Consider the following 22,406-nt stretch of genomic DNA (forward strand, 5'->3'; position numbering starts at 1 on the left):
GCGGCTGAACTATTCCTGTAATTTGTCGTTCTCCATGTAGGAAACGATGCCGGAATAAATTATATAAACATTGTTTTTTTTTTGTTTTTTTTTTGCATTTCGTCAATGGTCAGAGCGTCGCACTGTTCACGTTTTCACTATTATTGGCAAATTTCGACAGGTGAATGATAAAGGAGAAATAGATTCAATCAAAACAAATTGATCAATTTTACCGTACTTATAAGTGCAACAAAACGTGTTCCAGCAGTTTTTGTATGCACAGAAAGCGACATCGTTATCAATGAATTTGACAATTTTTAGACGTGTTGTCTTTTAGTTGTGTTCACTTTCTTTGGAATCACTACCATACAAAGAGAGAATTCTTTCACAAGTCCCGTAATTGTGAAAAATGAAATATTACTGTTAGCCGATTCAACCGTCTTCATGGATATATCAGGAACTTCATTATATAATCCATGTATTACAGTAGCCGTACCAGATAGAAGAACAAATTATGGAAGCTACGGGAGAAAATAAAAATCGGATGCCATGGTTCAAATTTTAGGGGCGAAGCTCCTTAAGGCGGCACCCGTTCGTCCCTCGTAGTCCTAGATGTGCTTAACCAGTCGTAACGCTAGTATCAGATCTTGACCTCCAAGGTGGTGCCGGTGGGAGATTTTTCCTGTGCGTTGTTGAACAATAAAAAATTCGCAGCGTGCGCGCTAACTAAAAGCCGAATTCTTCTGTCTCTCATTCCCCATTAGCAGCCATTGGCATGTTCCAGTAGGAAACGTTAGTAGAAGTAGAAGTGTAAGTGTTAGCTAAAAGCCGACTTCTTCTGTCTCTCATTCCCATTAGCAGCCATTGCTTACCTCCAAGGTAGTACCTGGTGAGATTTCTCCTGTGCGTGATTAAACAATAAAAGTTTTCTTCAAAACGCCGTTGATTGATGAAATAAACCAACGAAAGACGCCAGATGTTTTCTAAAAGCAAAACGAAAGAACGCCAGATGTTTCTAAAGCAAAACGAAAAGACGCCAGCTGCTTAACGAAAGACGCCAGATGTTTTCTAAAGCAATGGTTTTCTAAACAATGAAAATTCACAGCGCACATGTAAAATTAAAGTGAGCTGCAAGTCGTCATAACTCATCGAACCTTTAGTATAAACGCGCCCGATCTCACGTCGGTGATGACGTACTGGGCAGAATTCACGGAAGATTCACGGTTTACCGATGAACCTCCGCAGCTTCGCCCACTCATCATCATTCACTCCGTGGATATGCTGTGATTTTTTTAGATACGAAGCTACACGAATGGCTGTTGTTTCGGAAGGTAAGACAACTAGCATCGTCATCTTCATTTCAGAATAAATTGAGGGAATTGCATATGTTATAAAAGGAAAAAGCTTGCACTAAGTCGCGAAAAGGTGGGTCATAGCAGAGCTAGTGGGCATCTAACTGGTCTTGGCTTGCCTATAGGCTCTTACCCTCTCACCTCTCTTTCCCACTCCTCGCTATATTCTACTATACATGGCTATGTTTGCTCTCGCCAAGAAATTATTTTCGCCAGGAATTTCTCTCTTTCTTTATCTTTATCTCCCTTTATTTCTTCTCTCTTCCTTTCTGTCTCTCTCTTTCTCTGTAATTGTTCTCTCGCCCGTCAGTGTTATTGCATCCCACGCCAGAGAAATAGTCGCACGTCAAGACACGACAGTGAAGCAGAACACGACAATGAAGAAGGGAGCGCGTGCCGGTTCGTGGTGGTGATAATTTTCTATCTACGACACACGGCCAACCTCGAGTATGGCAGCTCTGCCGTAAAATGTAGCTTTAGCGCAAATATAGCTTTCTCATAGCTTGATTTTGTGGATGTTACTGTAACAGGAGCCATACAGTTGCATTATAGAGCAAGGCATGTTGCTGAGCTAGTTGGTTCATTACTTGAGGAAAATATGTATGTTGCTAAAAGAACGAGGACGAAGGGAAAACGCCAAGCGACAAACACGGGCAATACAATTCTTCTTTCGCAAACGGAGAGTGATCGAGTCTGTTCACGAAGCATAAACAAAATAGGCTCAACTATAGAAGCAGCGGTTGCAAAGACACCGAGCGCATACATCAGGGTAATAAAGATGCAAAAGACGCACGAGCAGCTTTCCATAGAGACAACTAAATTTCAGAACTCCTGTAGGCATCTGGCCAGATGGGAGGTGTGGCCTCACCGTTGGTGCACCTTCATCACAAAAAAAGCCCGCCTCTCACCTTGTTTCCAATCTCATTGGAGTAGACAGGCGCGCTTCTCCCGAACATCCCGGCAATAACTTAACCTCTCCTATTTTCCGTGCTAAAATTTACTTCTTCTTTTCTCTTTCAAGAAGCCGAGCTTGCATTACGGCTTCTGCCTTTCGTGTGTTGCTGTCGCTTGTCCACTTCCTGCTTCTGGCGTAAAATTCGCTTGGCAGGAGACTGCATAAGAAAGCAAGTCAGCGCGGGATCTCTTAAACAGAGGTGTTTTGCTTCCCCGGCTGTCCGTTCTATTTGCGTTACAGAGTAATGCAGTTTCTTGGCTGAGTGACCAAATGTTTCGGCAACACTCGTACTACGAATGAGAATTTCTCTTAATTCCTGCTTACAATAAGGCCTGAGAAATTATTCATGCTGTTTTCTAAAGTAGTTACGCATGCCTTTCAGCTTGAATGTGCCTTTTTATAGAAAGCTGCATCGCAACGACATCAGTCGGTCAAGAATGTTTTCGAATGGCGAACCCAAAATTAAAAAAAAAGCAAGAAACTTCATGCAGACGCAACGCATATTGTGTGGATTTCTTGCGCTAGCAAAGCAGTGCACAAAATAAAAGGCGTGCCTGTTCGAGACGCAGATTTTTATATCCTAGTCTGCAGTAACCAAGGGCGACAGTTTTACGAGGTTTTCCTGCGTCAGTTTAGGACGAAGCTGATTTATACAAGAAATAGCGATTCCAGATGCTGCCGGAAATCATCTACGTAAAGCGGTAGGTTTTAGCTTTGGACACGCATCCTACCATAGATGAAGACGCCTCCGACCTACTTGAAAGGCAGACAAGCTGCTATCGATCACAATATATGTACCTTACCAATTTCCACCTCGAGCCCACCTAACGTAATATCTTTAGTAGGTTTATATTTTTGCTTAGTATGGTTACGTGTCTTTGGTTTGCCCATACTGGACTCCTTTCTTTTTTTTTTCATCGGGCGCGCTCTGCATTGAGAATATATATGCGTCCAGTCACGTATTCTCGACCTTTGCTGCTTTGGTAACCCTTCATCCTATTACGATGCGTCTCGCCCACACGCAATGTGAGGATCAGCCTTCTTCTTGTCTTATTAGGATAAGGTCCATGAACATTCGAACGCTCTCGCATTTGTTGTTCAGAGGCTCACTATCTACGTACGAACGTGATCGCCTTGGCTGTGCAGAATATCAAGCCTATACAGTCGCTCTTCCTATATCCTCATTAACGAAGATGCTTTTCTGTTGTTTTTTTCCAGTTCGTTGGCTGAAAAGCTCTAGTCTGTTATGAGGTCAATAAAGACAAGCGTTTTACTCTGGTGGGTTACAGAAGTAGAAAAAAGAAAAGGCCGGGCATGAAGTACATTCGCGTACCACGTTTGCCTTGTGTCTTTCATTATGGAAAGGTCTTGGCCCACAGCCAAAATAATTGTTGTTCCTCATATATAACAGTATTTGTTGGAGTAAAGAAACTTCTCTTTCTGCTTCAATAATTGAGTTAACTTATGTCTCGAATATATCAGCAGAAATTGTTCTTTATAAATAAATTGAAACAGCATTTAAATACTGGTTTTCTTTTTTTTGTGGCATACTCTCCGGCCGAATTTCTTCACAGCTTGTGTCAAGCTTGCCTCGGATATCACACGCGTCAGTAACATTCACAACGTGCATTTTATTTAAGTGAAATTATTTTTACATTAAATTTTTATTTGCTAAATTTCCACCTAATTTTGCATTAATAGCCCAGAAGAGGGCCGCATTTCCAGGCTAAAAAACTTTCTAAATTTGATAAAAGCAATAGTTCGAGTTACCAGTGAACGATGCCTCGACTGAACAACCACGATTTCAAAACTTTGCTCAGAAGTAGCACTAGAGGGGCAACTCATGCAATCGTACATAGTTTTATTTTCTTAGAGCCGTAGTTTCCATCGGACATGCACACATCCTCTCTGACTCAGCCGCACTCCTGGAAACAGGCCACCTTTTGTGGTGCTATTGCGTCGCGATAGAGCTTTGTAGGTGATCCCAAATTTATCGCCAGGAATGATGCGGGCAGCGTGACCCAGGCTTGTCGGGCACACAGTTTCAGAATCGTAGGGAGATAGTTTAGACATGTAGAGAATTTTTTCTGTTACAGGAGCCTTCATAAAATTATATGAGCTATCTTAAACTCCCGCTACTATAGACCGAAAGTAATTATTGTTACAGGTCCCTAAGTTCAGCGAGTAAAAATTAAATACCAAATATTTATCAGTTCGTAGGAGTTTACTGTGCCTGTTTAGCAGAGGGAAATATGTCCGCTGTGTTTGTATGTCTTTATTTAAAAAAAACATCGAGAAACATAGCTCCTTCGCAGTTATTACATTCGCGAAGTGTTCCGACATGACGAGCGCCTCAGCAAGTTTGTACGAATCACTGTTCAAATAATCACGGTACTGACACCAAGGAAGTAATCTCACCTAATGCAAGCCCGGAAAGTGAATGGAGTGTGTTGATGAAAATACTTTATTACGTGTATCCTGCGTCGTGCGCTGAAGGAAACAAGTGATACGGGATTGAAGTGTCGTTCCACGCTCGAGTAACCAACATCACTGTACACACTCGTTGCCGGACTTTCACATACTTGGTCCGCAGAATAACTGCTTTTAGGTCACGCAATCACAGTTTCCACGCGGTTCCTTTAAACCACAGGGAAGCACCATACCGGACATATTTTCACGCAGTGGCGCTGAGTCTTTGATTACGGGGCCAACCTCGTGGTTTTGGTCCACACAGCGAGTCATCGCCTCGAAAGTAACAGCACTCTATAAGGCCGGAGATTTGTCCCTTGAGAAAGTTTCTACCCCGCGCACATGTTGAAGCACGTGTTTTCTGTCCAAACGATGACGCAACGGGTGATCGGGACGGAAGGCTGAGCAGAGTGGAAGCTCATAGCACGCTTCCGTAGCATTGCAGGGGAAGCTTCTCTGAGATGTCGTGGTTGTAGTGTGCCACAACCTCGACTGCGGAGCCGATGTCGTCCCCTTTGCAGTCGACCTTAGTCTGTGTGCCCAGTGGTATGGAGAACATCTCGGACTTCTCTGCTTGGCTGGTGGCGGGCGTCTCTTCAACCACAGGCTTTTCCTGAGTAAAAAAAAAAAGTTTTTAGGTGAACGCGTAATTGAAGCTCACGGTAAGGAAGTATTGTCTTTCGAAGAAACACTGACACCTTCGCATGAAAAAAAGAAGCATGAAGATCAATAGCAATGCATTAGGCAGTTACACAAAAGAATATCCTTACTTTGTCCGCGTTATATATTGCAGTTAGCATCCGCGTGCTAATTTATTAACGAGCATCGTGCCATGCTTGCACAGGTAACCCCAAACGCATTTCACTCGCTGACCGCGAACGTTGGTTTTCATTGTGCTGACGCGATGAACAGCCCAAACGGAAGTCATCAACTGCATCGCGTTGCTTCTCACTTTGACGTAACGATTGGTGCTACATCAGGCGTGCGGAAATTTCGAATATATCTCCGGAGAGAGCTTACACGAAGTGACTAAGCATCTCCGCTCGCTCGGCCCTTCATTGCAGATTACTGGTGGGCCTTTTACGGCCATTGCTGCGCGGAGCAATAGTCGAGACAAGACGCGTGCTTCACCTGCGTGGAACTAAAATTCTCTTTGAATACACTGCCTAAAAAAAAGAGAGAGAAACGTATTCTACGTCTCGAATTCATTTCGAAACAAAACATTGTGTGAACTAACAGTATTCGTCTTTTCCTTGCAGCTATGTATATCCCACATCACGATGCACAAACGCATACAGTTGTATAAGCGGAAACTAACATTGAAGATACAAACAGCTACGATCTTCCGCGAATACATGTTGGACTCATCCGATGAGCGTGGCTTCGTACATAAATGGCGACGCTCCTCATCAAGACAAACGTTATAACACGTACGATAGCTGTCAGGGCGATCGCTGCGCAACAACAATTGCACCAGGTGTGTGGCACGCTGGTGTCGAATTATCGAAAGTATCATGAAAACAATAAACAAATGCCGGTTACATCAATGCTCTTGCCTTTTCTTGATGAATTCGTGAACCCTGTATTTATTTTTGCATAAGAACAGTGTAAAAGCCGCAATTTTCGTCATCCTGCGACTTCGTTAACAATGGGGCCACTGGGCGCCAGACTTCCGTGTTTGTTTAGCCCGAAACGTGTTCTGCACCCTTCCCTTACTACGAACTGCCACCGCAACGCACACGTGAAGACAGTTATTTCCCAGATAAAATGGCCGACAACTGATAGTTCGTCCATCGCAATGTAGCGAGCGAATTTGATGCCAGCATGCCGACCGCGGCTGGAAAGCTCTTCACTTTCAACAGCATCCGCTATGATCGAGTACTGTGACATTGCGTGCGCATTGCATCAAGTTGAAACGAAGCTGCTGAGGGCCAGATACGCATGTGAAAAAAAAACCGTGGCCATAAAGATAGCTATGCGCACAGCGCCGCGTCGTTTCGTTTGTCTGCGAACGCTGTTTTCGCTGTTTTCGCGTGAGGGGAAGACAGAAAATTAGGTGGGTAGATGAGATTAAGAAGTTTGTAGGTATAACGTGGAAACAGAAAGCACAGGACCGGGTTGATTGGCGGAACATGGGAGAGGCCTTTGCCCTGCAGTGGGCGTAGACAGGCTGATGATGATGATGCTGTTTTCGCTATTTTGCGTCGCACATTTGCGGCGCTTCACGCTCGGCGCGCTCCGAGGATCGTCCAAATTAACCGGATTGCGACCAAATATGACCGAATTAACGAAAGTTTGGTGCCATTAAACAGTGCCAATGCTGGCCGGGACCAGGGAACACGTCCGAGTCATCGAAGGTCGAATTACCGAGCTTTCACTGTATAACACACGCGAACCTTCTAGAAAATTAAAGGGACGCTAAACAGCAAAACGAGTTTTCTCGCATTAGTAAAGTAGTCTTCCACGATACCAAAAACACCACGCTCTCTGCGCGAAGACGCTTAATAAGCGAGAAAACGCGCAAAAAGAAAATAGAAAATACAGGTGGCGACGCCACCTTGGAATTCCCGCACCATTTGCCGTGACGTCACATATTTTTGACGGCGCCTGCTTGGGCCTTGACATAACGAGTTTGTGGAAATTTCGTTGAGCCAGTGGCGCCAAAATACGTTAAATGCTCTTTGAAGTCTTTTACGTCACGAATTACAAAGTTCGGCGCGTAATTTTAAAATTAAACTTTGACCTTGGTTTTCTCCTCTAATAATAAACCTACGGTGGTGAAATAAACTACACAAGAGTTCTCCGAGCACATTTTATCAATCTAAACCAATTCATTGTTTCTCTTTAGTGTCCCTTTAACATGGTAAATACAACGTCAGAAGAACGTAAATGTCAACGTTCGGCATTGCCTTACCTTTCGTCTGTGGTGCTTCTTGCAGAAGCATGCAATGCAGACGGCAGCTGCCAGGATGGCAATGCTACCAGCAACGGGCCCTACAATGGCTCCTAGGTTCAGGTTTGATAGCGTGCCTTCTTTCTCATCTGAGGAAAACGAAACGAAAGGGGGGAGGGGGAAGAGTGCGTATATATTATATTTTTTCATCTACATGGCGAACGCTCTTTGCATACATTTTACCTACCATAACAAACCTGAATGGTTTAGTTAAGTGTGACTAATTCGCATGTACTATTCTTAGCTACCACAATAGATAAAATGTATCGCTGGACGGAGTCACACAGGAAATTAGAAAACTAGAATGGAATCGTAACATTACTTTTATCTTAGTTATCTATCTCAAATATTTTTTGGCTTCTCTAGCATTTGGATTGAAGCTACTTTATTGAAGAAACTTGTGTTATATCAAGGTATCGTGTCTTTTTAGGAAGCGGTTGTTAAACTAGCGCAAATAAGAACTATTCACAAACCCTCCACAAAAATGTGAAATTTCGCTGAATACTTGTATCGGGATAGTTTACGTTCATCGTAATTATCAGTTCAGAAAGGCTTTTATTATCGCTTTTATAAACGATTACAACGCCAGCGCGCTGATCAGTGGAAACATTGCTAATTTTATACCAGTCGGTCGGACGGACTGTGGTGTCTCTCGATTGTTGAATTACCAGGTGAGAGTTAAGCTGTCCTAGCAGTGAATTTGTCCTTGCTCCATCAACCTTTAAAGTGACTGGACAGCATCGGTTTGCATTTTGGGACACCTTGACAACAGTAGCTTAAATGGACTGCTAAGAAAAATGACCTGTTTTTATGGTAAAATTAACTGACGTGATTTTTAAGCCATTAGGCACTTGACTGCTCACTCTTCCATTTAAAAGCTTATTGTTGCAAGAAAAGCAAACGTCGTCTCAAACCATGTTAGATTAATTACCACGTTGTTCAAGACAAAAAGAGTGTCTTCAAGAGAAAGCAACAGGGACTTTCTTCATAAGGAAACAGGTTCAAATATGAGCTCTTATCGGGTAGTTTGACGCAGTTCAAGAGCAAAGGGGGGAGGGGGCGGGTCAAATATCAAGAAATGACATAAAGTTTAGCAAAGTCTAGAAATAAGGAGGGAAAGTACGAAACAAAGATGACAAATTACTTCTATAGCAGCCCGGAGAGTCCTGGAAGGACAAGGAATAAAAAAATCCAGCAGATTTCTTGCACTGTGGGAATCGGCGTAACGCGAAGCAGCCAGCAAAGAGCTGCATACATCGCCTTGTTTGTCCTTGAGACAAACAAGGTCATTCATGTCATGGAATCTAGTCCACTATATATCGCATGCTTGCCATGCATGCATGCGGGCACTTACAATATGGTATATACCATGCTAATGAAACCTATATTCTGGTACATATAAAACATAACCTGTCGTTTATGTTCGTCACGCACTGATTTCATGCCATACCAGCTTTGGTATATATCTAGTTAACGAACAGCCGGAAGCCCACCAAGAGAGTGTCATGTAAATCATGTCTTACATGGCATGCATGCCATGATTTTCATGTTACCATCTGTCATTTATGTTCGTCATACAGTCACAGCGCGCAGTACCAATTTTGGTGTATATCAAACGAGCGAAATGGCCGCGAGTGCACCATGAGGCTGGCATGTAAATCATGCCATACATGACATGTGCATCATGGTCTTCATGTTACCACCTGTCATTTATATTCGTCATAGAGTCACGTCACGCAATACCAGTTTTCGTGTATGTCAAGCTAGCGAACCGGCCGCGAGCGCACCATGAGTGTGGCATGTAAATCATGCCCTACATGACATGCAACTCATAATTTTCATGCTACCACCTGTCATTTAAGTTCTTCATACAGTCACGTCACGCAATACCAGTTTTGGTCTATGTCAAGCGAGCGAACAGGCCGCGAGCGCGCCATGAGTCCGGCATGTAAATCATGCTCTACATGACATGCATGTCATGATTGTCAGTTACCACCTGCCATTTATGTGCGTAATGCAGTCACGTCAAGCAATATCAAATTTGGTACATGTGAAGCTAGCGAAACGGCCGCAAGCGCACCATGAGCATGGCAGGTTTGTCATGCCGAACATGACATCCATGTCATGAATTTCATGTTACCACCCCTCCTGTATAATTGTCATACAAAAATATTTTGTCATACCAGTTTTAGTATATATCTATTTAATTAAACAGCCGCGAGCTCCCTGAAACCATGTCATGTAAGTCATAATGTACATGACACACATGTCATTATTTCATGTTATGACGAGCCGTTTATGTTCGCCATGCAGTCATGTTATGCCATACCAATTTTGGTATCCATCCCATTAACAAAACGGCCAGGAGAGCACAAAGACGTAGGCGGCTAGGTAGATAGATATTAGATACCGTCCAAGGATATATTAAAAAATTCGCGAGTTCGCGGTGCAGACAGCTATAAAAACGACACCACTCACAAGTCTTGGCCATGGCAGCTTCCGTAGATGAGATGGAGATGTTCAGAGTACGGCTGGTTTCGACACCATTGGTAGTGTACACCAGGATGGTGTAGTATGTCGTCGGGTGTAGCTCACTTAGCTGGAAGCGTGGCGTGGGTGAAGTGACACGTCGGACGAGCAGGTTGCTGCTGGCATCGTGCAGCTCCATCACAAACGTGTGATGGTCATCGCTGCGCCGCTGGCACTCAATCAGCAATGATGTCAGCGTCTTGTTTAAAAGCTGGCACTCGCGGACGTGACTTGGTGTTTCTGCGAAGACGGTCCAAAAAAAGAAAGGCAGTTGACTAACGTTTACTTAATTCTAGGGGTGTGCGAATATTCGAAAGTTTCGAATATTCGTCGAATATTACATTCGAAATATTCGTATTCGATTCGAAAATCGTTTATTCGAAAAGTTTCGAATATTCGATAACTTCGAATATTCGAAAAATTCGAATATGCGATTCGATTATCATGCATAAAATAACTCGTCTTCCACGTTTCTGCTGCGTTCGTATTGCTAAAAACGTTGCCGAGAGGAGCGATACACATCGTAAGTACACGGAGGCACGATATCTGCCTGCGACGAGCGCCCCAATACGTATGATTTATTGCTGGTGCATCTCCGACGTGCAGCGCTGTTGGCGATCATGTAACCGTACATTTTCAATATTATGCGGCCGTAACGTGCCGCACTACCACTCGTTCACTATGCGGGACCACTTTTGAAGAAAGACAGTGACCCATGTGACTGGTGGCGGACTGTAGGCACTTTCACATACCCCAGTCTGGCAAAGCTTAGCCCCATGTACCTCCCTATACCAGCCACTTCTGTTCCAAGCGAGCGTGCCTTTTCAGTGGCAGGGGGGGGGGGTGTCTCTGTTAGAAGGGAGCGCCTGCTGCCTGATCATGTGGAGCAACTCATATTTCTTCATGATAACATCTAGTCATTACTTTCATTGTGCCGTGATGTTTGCTTGTGCTGTGATGTGCATTGTGCTAGCCTGGACATTGTGTTCTGGAGATAGCAGTGTCTGTTATGTTGCCAGTCAGGCTGTTAATGTTTTTTTTTTTTCAAATAGCTACATGTTAAATAAAATATTGTTACTGTGGAGGCATTTTTCCTTTGTTATTCGATATTCGATTCGATATTCGAAGGTGGATATTCGTATTCGATTCGTATTCGAAAAATTTGATATTCGCACACCCCTACTTAATTCATTTTTTTTTTCAATAAACAGCTCACTTTGAGGGAATGCAAAAGATTGTCGCCAGTTCGACTGGTTCTGGCTTTAAGATGCGACGAGTATTTTCGAGAACACACCTTTCACCGTGATACTGTCCATTGGATGCAGAACGTAGGATTTTTTTTCATTCGAGACACTGCCGTCGTTAGGCATACCAAATTTAGATGATATCACACGGGGCGCTTCGGGCGCGACCGAACAGGTTGAATACGTGCATTATGTCTTATAGGAATCGATGGAACACTCTATCTATCCACTCTTGTAAGCCCGTAGGGCGACTTGGACGGTGAACGCTTGCTTTCAGGGGGCGAAGGTGTGCTTGCTCTAAGCCCGGGAATGGACGCAGGATTTATTTAAAGTAGCGCGGGACACATTTCAAATACGCTGTCACTCCCTAATAAGCAAATAAATGAATTGACGATGGATACTACGCGAATGAACAGCTAAATACAAAAATATAGACAGATAGAAATAAATAAAATAGAATAGATGAAAATATAGAAAGAAGGATCAGTATACCGGATTAAGATAGATAGATAGATAGATAGATAGATAGATAGATAGATAGATAGATAGATAGATAGATAGATAGATAGATAGATAGATAGATAGATAGATAGATAGATAGATAGATAGATAGATAGATAGATAGATAGATAGATAGATAGATAGATAGACAGACAGACAGACAGACAGACAGACAGACAGACAGACAGACAGACAGACAGACAGACAGACAGATAGATAGATAGATAGATAGATAGATAGATAGATAGATAGATAGATAGATAGATAGATAGATAGATAGATAGATAGATAGATAGATAGATAGATAGATAGATAGATAGATAGATAGATAGCATGAAATACTTGACATTACGAAATCAGCATCTTATGCCGCGCTCTAATAGATTCGAACTAACCTTTTGGAACTAGGCGAAACAGGCAAGGCTTCTTCTGGATGCCTACGGGGTTCTTTGCCCAGCACTGGAAGGTCGAGTGCAGCTCTTCGGGCAGAGGAACAAAAGTCAGCACGCTGCGTGATGCGAACGCTCGAGCCATGCCATCGAAGTCGCGCGCGAACGCCGCCTCCCGCAACATTGCGTCTCCAGGCGCCACAGACGCTGTGGCGATGGAAGCTCTGTGGCTCTCCTTCATGGACCAGCGGAAGGTCAGGTTGGTGCTGGGGTCAGCCTCCACATCACACGACAGAGTCACTTCCTCGAACGGAGCCGTGTAGACCACCTTGGCGTGGTGCTGCTGTTGAGGGTTCTGACAGCGAGGAGAGTCTGCGACAAGTGAAGTGGACACACATGAGAGTGTACGTGTGCTTCGAGGTCAGTATAACCCGCTTGTTTTTACTATCGGCATACTAAATGTAATATCTATCTATCTATCTATCTATCTATCTATCTATCTATCTATCTATCTATCTATCTATCTATCTATCTATCTATCTATCTATCTATCTATCTATCTATCTATCTATCTATCTATCTATCTATCTATCTATCTATCTATCTATCTATCTATCTATCTATCTATCTATCTATCTATCTATCTATCTGTATTCTGTTGCATACATACTTGTAACTTGAGGTGTCGGCAGTGACAGTTCCACCACTGTCCCTAAAACGTTGCACTATGCTGCCACCTATAATATCACTCCTTTCATCCAGCTTTTGCTGCTGTTTTTGGTATAGGTAATGTAAGTGGAAAGTTATCACTGAGACAATTGCCTTGTTATTGACAAGTTTGTGACGAACATTAGTACATGGCGATAGAAAGCTTGACGGAGCTAACTACATCTCCCTGTTCAAGGCAGCTAAGTGTTAATTGTGAAGCGATACGTTTACGCTATTAACGGCTCCGCGATGGTCTGTCCGGAACCACTGCGAAAAGCGCGACAGATCATGCCATTTTAACACCTAGGCCTACTGCAATTGTGTAGTTTCACGCTGTGTAGTTTCAATTGTGTAGTTTCACGCTGTTCATCCTTCTCTTCCTTACTCTTCTTCTTTCTTCTCTACCCTTTCCTTTCTATTACTCCCCCTTCCCCCACCCCAAGTGTAGGGTAGCCAACCGAGCCAAAGCTTGGTTAACCTCCCTGCCTTTCCTTTTCGTCTCTCTCTCTCTCTCTTTGCTTGACGTTTCACGGTAAAATAAATTAGAAAAGACACTGTTCTACTTGATTTAAAATTTATGCTTTAGTCTATTCTACCCCTTGTATATTTGTATTGCTCCTTCAACACATTCACGATATCTTGAAGATAACACAACCATTTCTTGTTCGAATACGAGTGTATCAATTGCAACTGTAGCTGCAGAGTGTGCTAATCGCAGCACCATCGACGGATCGCACAAAGTTGCGAAGACCAGTCTTAAAGACAATGATGTCATGCAAACTATAAAAGTAAACGCACCTACTCAAACTGCTTTCACTTTGACAGCAACAATCGTCATCTGAATTGCCTGCGTTTCCAATTTTTAAAACTCTGCGCTCACCCCGTTCCTGTCCAGAAAGCTATGTCTCGCTGATGACGCGGATGTCATTCGTGACCAGGCATGCTTGGATAAAGCGACGAAAGACACGCAAGCTAAACTGCAATTATTTTTGAACGACGAAAATACGCCTCGAAAGGTGAAACTGCTTTCCTAGTAAAATACAAGCATCGGAAGCAATCGCAGTAGGCGGAAGAGACGTCATGATCGCTATGCTTCAGATATTCATTACCGTAGAACGAAAAACAGAACTTCAGAACATCTCACAGAAATCAATGCTATACTCACGCTGTATGCGTATCTGAAGGGTCTTGGACGTGGTCACTCCCTCGGGGTTTGTGACTGTGCAGGAGTAGTTTCCGGAGTCGGACGACTGCACATTTCTCAGCACTAGGTAGCGCTGGTTGACGATGAGTGGTCCACGAGCCGTCGAGGGTGAGGAGGAAGTGTTGGTTGACTGCTGCGGCTGCAACCTGTGCAGCTCGTGCTGCTGTTCCAGAGGGACGCCATTAAGCTTCCACACGACGTCCGTGATGCTGGGATAGGCGGACGCGTTGCACACGAAGAATATGTCGTGGCCTTCGTAGATCGACGACTCCTTGAGGCCCGCGCCAAACTCTAGAGTGACCTGTGGCTTGTCTGCGTATTGATGCATAGAAGGTTCAAAAGCTTAAATGTGGTAAGCCGGTAAAAAGTCACAGTTTCGCCGCAAGGGCGAAGCAACTATGCGATAGCAACAAATGGCAATGTTATACGAATTAAGGCTGACAGCTAACCGTATTAGGATCCGATCTGGCGTAACTCTGCAAAACGTTGGCAAAAGCTAATACGGCCGCTCCAGGGAGTGTCACTGTTTTCGTGCTGTCTATCGCTTCAACGCGAAGTAGGCGGTCAGAGCATAAGTCGTACAAGGATATGAGCCTTCTACTAATCTCAATCGAAATAGAGCGCGCGCCAGCGAGCGCAACCGCGCTCTTTTGATCAAAGTTCGCAGGTACCGGTATAGTGAACTAGAACATTTTATTCTAGTTTACTGCAGTTGCTGCCCTAGCGACGCAACCCACTCCCCTCACGCACACACACACACACCGTCGCCACTTAAGGCTCCTTCGCCCGACTGAGACGGCCGGTGCGTTTCATCTCTGCTTGAGACGCGCCCGTCTGCACCCTTCGCAAGCTTTTACTCGCATAGAACATACGAGGCGCAGAGTGATGTTATCGATTTCGACTTTATACAGAACATGACGGCGACAGCAAAAATGCGCCTCGATTGTAATAAAATTAACCTTGGATGGCAATCCTCGATTGTGTAAATAGGCGAGTCAACAGACAACCGTAGCAAAGAAATCTGCGAGATATAAATCTTGTACTACACGCCACCAATGCAGATGCTGCCTCCACTAACATAAGGACAGTTGATATATGTAGCATTTGACATGGTCATTCGTCAATGTTTTCTTATTATTTCTGCTAATTTTACCGAGGTTTGAAACCTAGAAAGATTGAACATTTCAGGACGCAGATATTTTAATGAAGCAGAAGTATATGAACACGCATGGAATATGACAATGTGATCCGATTTGGCTACAGTTTCTGCTAGAAGCAGTGAGGCTTTCTTATGCTAATAGTTTCTAGTGGAACAATTGTGCTATCATATTAAAAAAAATCTGCAGATCCCACACACTGTGGCAATTGGATTCATGCGAAGCAGTTAGCAAGTACCTGTATATGCAGCATTTCCTTTCTTTTCTTTTTTTTTCTGCTTTGAGATAAGCGTTACGAAGTACATCGACGTGTCTTTGTAAATGGAGTAGAAGTGTGCAAATCGTGCGCTTACCATGCACGTCGAATACAGTGCCGTTTAAAGGGCAATTTATGGTCTGACGCAACATCAGCACTCAAGTTAGAGCACAGAAGTCAGTTTTTCGAAACGAAGTGCACTCTTACGGTCCGATGATGTGAATATTAGCGTATTCCTCCGTGGTCGAGTAACGCTTCAATATAGCTTGTTGGGTCACAGGCGTGCATATATAATGTTTTAGGCTGTTATAAATACGGAGCCGACACCGGAGTCACAATGGACGTTAACCCGACATGACGCCGGTATCACAGGAGTAAAGTGTGGGATTGGGCTAGTTGGTATTCCATTATTAAGCTGCTCAGCGCAAAAATTTTACATAGTACACATACAAACGACGAGGACAAGCGCAGGAGTGCACAGGAGGTATCACAGGAGTGCATATGCAATGTTTATTACCTTGTCATATGTTTGTAACCACAATTGACGTTGAACCACAATTGTAACCACAATTGACGTTGAACCGACCTGATGCCTGCATAGTACCTTTTCCAAAGCAGTTTCAAGACCTGGTGTGGCTGTGTGGCAGAATACACGACTGCCACGCAGAATGCCTAGGTTCAATTCCTGCTGGGATCCTGATTTTCATTTTTTGCATTCGTCGGATCAACGCTGCCGATGTCGGATTTTCTTAACGCTCTCGCGTTTAAATTACCAATGTCTGCTGTCGCCGTTCCTGGGTATACATAAACTGTGAATCTCTTGTGGCTTGCTGGTTTCTGTCAATAAAGTTCATTCCTCCTCCTCTACCTGTGGCTCATACCCACATAGCGCGACCAGTGGTATACGGGTATGTGCCACACGTGACTGAAGGAAAGGATCTCATGACGTACATGACAGGATTTTCATGTTATTCATGTTATAACCACATGGTCATATCCTCACGCCCTCTTATGCCAATTTGGGTTTATACCAATTTAAGCAATTGACCATGAGAGCGCTCGGACGTCGGCGGCTAGATAGAGAGATGTATGGATACGTAGATGGAAACGCTCAAGCTGCGTTTGGTTCTCTAAGAAATGCTTCGCATTTAAAAGCATGTATTCTTTCTTCACTGGACCACTTTTTTCGCCCCTAGTTACAGACGCTTCCTGCACTTGGTGTGATAGAATCTCAACTCATACTAGCGGGTCATCCGGCATTTAACTTTTGCTTACCAAGATATAAAATTTTCTCGTACCTTGTTCTACTTTTGTGCTTGTGCCATTATGTCAGATGAACAAAATTGACGCGAAAGAATGCAGACTGTGCAAGCGTGAATTGGCGCAGTATACTATATATTTTGTTAATTCCGGCTTTATGAACTAATCACATATCGCATTATATTCATTATTAATAGCATCTATTAGTTCACATGTGCCGTAATTGGTATGCCTTTACAGTAGTCACTAATGCGATGACGCTCCTTTTCGACAGCTCGCGCTCTTGCAGAAAAAAAGATCTTTTATGCCACCTAGAGAACGTCTTGTCTTTCTTCATCCAAGCAACGTATCACGCAGCTAAATACTAATTGAGTGAAAAGAAAACGTTCCTGTAGCAGCCGGAACTGAAAAAAATCACACCATCTCCCGCTCAAGGGGACCATGAGGCGATGCGAAGCAGCGTTTCAGCATGTAGAGCCCGCGTTTCAGAGGGGGAGTGGAGAGGGGGAGGGGAAAAGGGAAATGGAGAGGGGAGAGGAAAAGTGGAAGGGAGAGGAGAAGAGGAGAGGGGAGGGGAGAGGGGGTGTGTGGAGAGTGTTTGCGCATGCGTAGTAAGGGTGGTCACGCCGCACACTACCACCACCACCACCACCGGATTGAACTCCGCTATAAGATGTTTCACATCTAAAATAAAGGACCACATTCAGTAGTTTACAATTGTTGGCCATAGACCCTTTCCCGCTCTCGAAGTGCCGTTTTATTAATTTCATTTACTACACTGTGCGCATGCGTGACCACCAAACACCCCGAGAATATCTGGCGGCCTACGATTAATATTTATCGCGTAGGGTGATAGATGTCTGCTTTCATGGTAGAGAGGTCACGCGTGCCTACGAGTCATTATGGTTACACCTGGGAGTCGAAACACATCCCTGGCTTCATGTAAGAGCAAGAAACCAGCTCAAAGGACGGTAACCTAGCTTCATAAGGCGAAGTACAAGTCTTGAACGAGGTTTAATGGCAGTGATGTTCGATGCGAGTAAATCGTCAAACAAATCGGGAGCTAACGACTAGCATCGGAGCTGACGCTAACCTTAAGGTTAACAACAAGAATTCGATGCACGAAACGCACTGATCTTGTTTGGTTTCTTTTTGCCTTGTAAGTAGCGCGCGCGACCACGTAAACAAAGGATAAAAAGATCTGCCACGCTGTGTACATGACGCGCAGCTTATGAGTGAATGAGGGAACGAACACAAATGGGAATCATCAGCGGCGTATCATTACTTACGGAGGATAGCAAGCGAGTTTATGTGTGTCTAGATTACGACATACATTTCTCATTACGAAGATTCATTCGAATGCTAGGCAACGGCGTTCAACTAGGCTTCAATCTCACGGTGTTGCAGGAGCGGCGCATGCGCTGTTAATCTTAAATCATTGCAAGTGGCGGCTCTGGTGCTTGCACACCACGTAGCCATGGTCGGGCGACGTGCTTCGTTCCTCATTTCGTGATTCACTATAACGTGCACGTCGAACGTTGCCGCTACATATGCCTGCCTAATCTACGTTTTCACTCTCTCATTATGTTCTTCTTCCCTGATCTCCCGTGCCCTCCGGCATAGGAAGGAAGAAAGGAACACAGAAAAGGAGAAGGCAGGGAGGTTAACCAGAAACACTTCCGGTTGGCTAACCTACACTGGGGGATTGGGGAAAGGAAATAGAAAGACGAGAAATAGAGAGGAGGGAAGAGGGGAAAAAGAGGGAGAAGAGATGCAGTGAATTCACTGCAGCGTGCGGGATAGCACACAAGGCAGTGCAAGCACTATTGTGCTTTTTGAGAACGACGGCCTTTTGCGAACACCCTCCGGCATAGATAGAAAAAAAAATTCATTCAGTAACCATGAAGAACCTTGCCAAACCTCTTAGTAAATCCTAGCTTCTGCGTATGCAAATGATATTCTGCGCTGGCGCTCTTGCCTTGGGATTCTCCGATGAGAACAGCAACTATATACATGAACCAGTAACACACACTGTGATTTTAAACTTATCTGGCATACCCGTAACTATTGAGCAATGCTAGAAGAAGACGAAAGGATTGACTTTTCTTGCGTACAGAATATATACGTCCTCTAATAGTGCTGAAGTGGTTTTCCGTGCGGTATGCGCCTAGCATGCTACTCTAGATAGGCATGATGAAAAGTGACGGGAGACGATAAGTATACGCAGTGCACGATACACATAAGGTATGCATCGAACTCACTTGTGGGCTCTTAGGAGAACTTATACCTGTACACGCACTTTAAACTTATGATTCATCGGTTAAAAGTTTTGGTTTTTTATGAAAGTACTTCAGTCGATGCACTGCAAGTCTTGCTCATTTCGACATAGCAGCATTTTTCTTTGCGACTGTTCTATTTTAAAACTGGATTTACGTTGCATAACCTTTAACACTAATGATGCGAAGATTGGTCATAAATAGAGGAAAATGACATCACGAAGATATTTAAGCTTGTCAGTAAGCATGGCTGAAAGAATTCTATATCTTTCAGGCCTACCGTGACAGTAGCAAAGTGGCAGCACTTCTCACAGCTCGCACAGTGCCGCGCCGTTTTCTTTGCGCGCTGTTGTCGTTGCGTTTGCAATGGTTTGTGACAGGTCGATGCAGAAAAGTGAGTATAGAGAATTACCAGAAGATTGCATTGTCTACTGCTTAGCGTAAGTCGACTGAATGAAGTAAATGCGCTTACGTCGCAGCCGCAGCTACAAGCATAGGTGTGCCTCAGAGCCTGTGTGCCTTGTTTGTTTGCGACGTAACATGATTTAATAACAGAATGCTTCGGTGATAAGCAGATATTGTTTGTTAATCAGCTAACCTTGCTCCTGTTTTCGGGCACATAAAATTAACAGCAATGTCAATACTCTAAAAAGGAAAATAGTGCTGGATGCAAGTCGTGCTTAAATGTTCTTATACCTATCATCTCCCTTCCTTTTGCTATTCCACTATACATAAAAGGTGGCTGACTGAGCGAGTCGGTAATTCATATTGAATGTAAACAAAGCAATACCGACAGAGGGCCGAATATCAGCGATACGAGACAGCACTTGTTACATCTAGTCGCATTTCATCATAGTGTTGGTTTTGCGCTGTTTACATAAAGTTCAGTAACTAGGCCGGCAATGAGGTATTGAAAGAGTCCTGTCAGACTAAATGGGGCCAGGATTAAGGGCCCTAAATATTGCAATATGGGGAGTTACATTAGCGAATATATTTTGCCTATCAGCTGCAGCAAACATTTGGTGACCTTCAAAAGACTTGTGAAGGCATGATTTTTTTTTGGCTCTCCTGTAGAGTGCCAGTTGGCATCTCATCAACACTTCTTAAAGGCGCTCTACGTCTGGAAACTAAAAGGCAGTAAACCATAGAACTAAAACATTCGGCTTGAAAGAAAACATTGTCTTACTTATGAGTTTGGTTGGATGATTTCGAAGAAACCCGTGAATCAAGGATTCAGGGGAAAATAGGGCGTCTTTCCGGGTATTTGGTTTCACCGACTACAGTATTTCTGGCCATAAAGAACAGATGCGCCCGGCTTCCCGTGGCAGGCGTTTACGCGAGGAGGCAATACGTCTGGTGCATGCACGGATTTGCCTGGATATTGAGTCTGTCCCGCATAATTCTAATGGAAGCTGAATATTGGACATAGAGAGGCTGCCCCCCCCCCCCCCCCCGTCCTATTTCAGTTCGCAAGGACTGGAGGGTGGATGCCTCGAGCCTATTTTGCACTCCGCCCCCTCCCGATCCCTCTGTCATCCCAAGTCCCTGATCTGAAGTCACCTTTTTCTTTGTTTGCTCAGCTTGGAACTTAGGAAACGACTTGCAGCTTGCAGTCAAATGACGGCGTACTCACATTTGATCTCGAGCAAGGTCTCGGACGACAGCTCTGAGCCCCGTAGACTCTTGTTGAAGGCGACGCACTTGAGCCGCTCCCCGTTGCGATCCTTCGTGGGCGTGACCAGCACGAAGCTGGTGGTGACATTGCCGTCCGTTGTGGTACGGTACAGAAGTGGTTCGACAGGACTCGAACCCAAGAACCAACGTATTTCTGCCGCGGGACGTGAGCCACGACTTGTGCACACAAACTCGGCCGGCTCTTCGAAGTACAGTTCCGTGTGGCTGGCCGTTATCACAGTGCTCGCAGGAGGCACTGCGCGGTGTGAAATGGTGTTCACTTTTATTGTATATCCTTCTGCACTCTCTGGCACAGGGTTTACAAGGCGCTATACAAACTTTACATGCGAGAGGTTACGATATACTCCGAAGGTTGTTTGTTATCGGCATTTCGCTCTTTACTACATGCATATTGTTATAGCCTGTTTCACGCAACATGAGCGCGCTTTAATGACTTCAGTGAGATATGAGTTAACTGCACACATTTTCTGAAGCGTCTGTGTCACATGGACAACGCAAGAATTTGTTCATGTTGGTCATATACTGATCAGGTCTGTAAGAGAATCCGGCACAGCGAAGCAGTGTATGAACAGTCGACAGATAGGAAACTTCTAGTTACTGTGCCAATTTCTGCGAAGGCATGGATTTTATACCGCAACATTTTTTAATAATCAACGACAACAGCGACAGTTTGAAGCGACCGATCGCGTATAACCGTACTGCTGAATTAAAGATAGACGGTTAAGTCTTGTGTAAAGATGGCTACGACATCACTGCAATTTTCAAACGTAGTTTCCCTGACACGTGTAGTCACATGCTCGTACCACTCGGCTACCCAGGGGCATTGCATTTCAGTGGAAGCATGAAAACGCCAAGCCTCTGATACAGGTGACTTTTCTTAATTGGCAGACGATATACCGAGCGGCGGTATTATATTATTGCACGGTACTACTGAGACTTTTTCTAATACTTCTGTTCGATACATCCACTCCTACAAGGCTGTGATCAAGCACTGCTTTAGGCGTTTTTTTTTTATTGATAAGGTTTCCACACTCACAGTGGATGAGCACGTGAACCGACAGGGACTTGGAGAAAAGACCGTCCAGAATGGAAGCCGTGCATGTGGCGTTCAGGCCCCAGTGGTGACGTCGCAGCGGCTCAATGCGAAGAAACGTCCGATGTACGTCGTCCTCTTCTACCACGCTGCTCACGTTCGCCGCTCCGCCCAGATTATTCTGCCACGTAGTAAGGAACCGGGGCTTCCCTGCAATGCATGTCGAGGACGCACGACAAGACCACGGTGTGAAGCTGTGCCAGTCATCTGGGTCTCGCCGATCAAGAATGATGCTACGACATGCACTGCACAGTTTTGGCGCGCAGAAATACCGTGGCAGAAGAAACGCTGCGTCAGTACCTCTTATGACATAAGGGGCTGTTGCAGCAAAACTTCTATGATCACATACAAGATGCCCGTGCCTTGGTAGTATAGCGGCTAACCTG

The 22,406-nt window shown here is 44.4% G+C and overlaps 1 protein-coding gene across 1 annotated transcript in view; it reads right to left on the minus strand.

Moving 5' to 3' along the window:
* Positions 1–4,725: 4,725 nt before the first annotated feature.
* LOC119394624 (uncharacterized) overlaps positions 4,726–22,406 on the minus strand; it is a 72,812-nt gene continuing 55,131 nt past the window's right edge. Inside the window, exons 4-10 of the mRNA XM_049415923.1 lie at positions 21,964–22,170; positions 20,866–21,162; positions 14,245–14,595; positions 12,378–12,743; positions 10,187–10,477; positions 7,670–7,797; positions 4,726–5,368 (exon numbers count right to left, since the gene is read on the minus strand). Coding sequence (XP_049271880.1) covers positions 5,174–5,368; positions 7,670–7,797; positions 10,187–10,477; positions 12,378–12,743; positions 14,245–14,595; positions 20,866–21,162; positions 21,964–22,170 — 1,835 coding nt within the window. The 3' untranslated portion in view covers positions 4,726–5,173. The remainder of the gene's footprint in view (positions 5,369–7,669; positions 7,798–10,186; positions 10,478–12,377; positions 12,744–14,244; positions 14,596–20,865; positions 21,163–21,963; positions 22,171–22,406) is intronic.

The sequence above is a fragment of the Rhipicephalus sanguineus genome, chromosome 5 (assembly GCF_013339695.2).
Source record: "Rhipicephalus sanguineus isolate Rsan-2018 chromosome 5, BIME_Rsan_1.4, whole genome shotgun sequence".
Taxonomy (NCBI): Eukaryota; Metazoa; Arthropoda; class Arachnida; order Ixodida; family Ixodidae; genus Rhipicephalus; species Rhipicephalus sanguineus.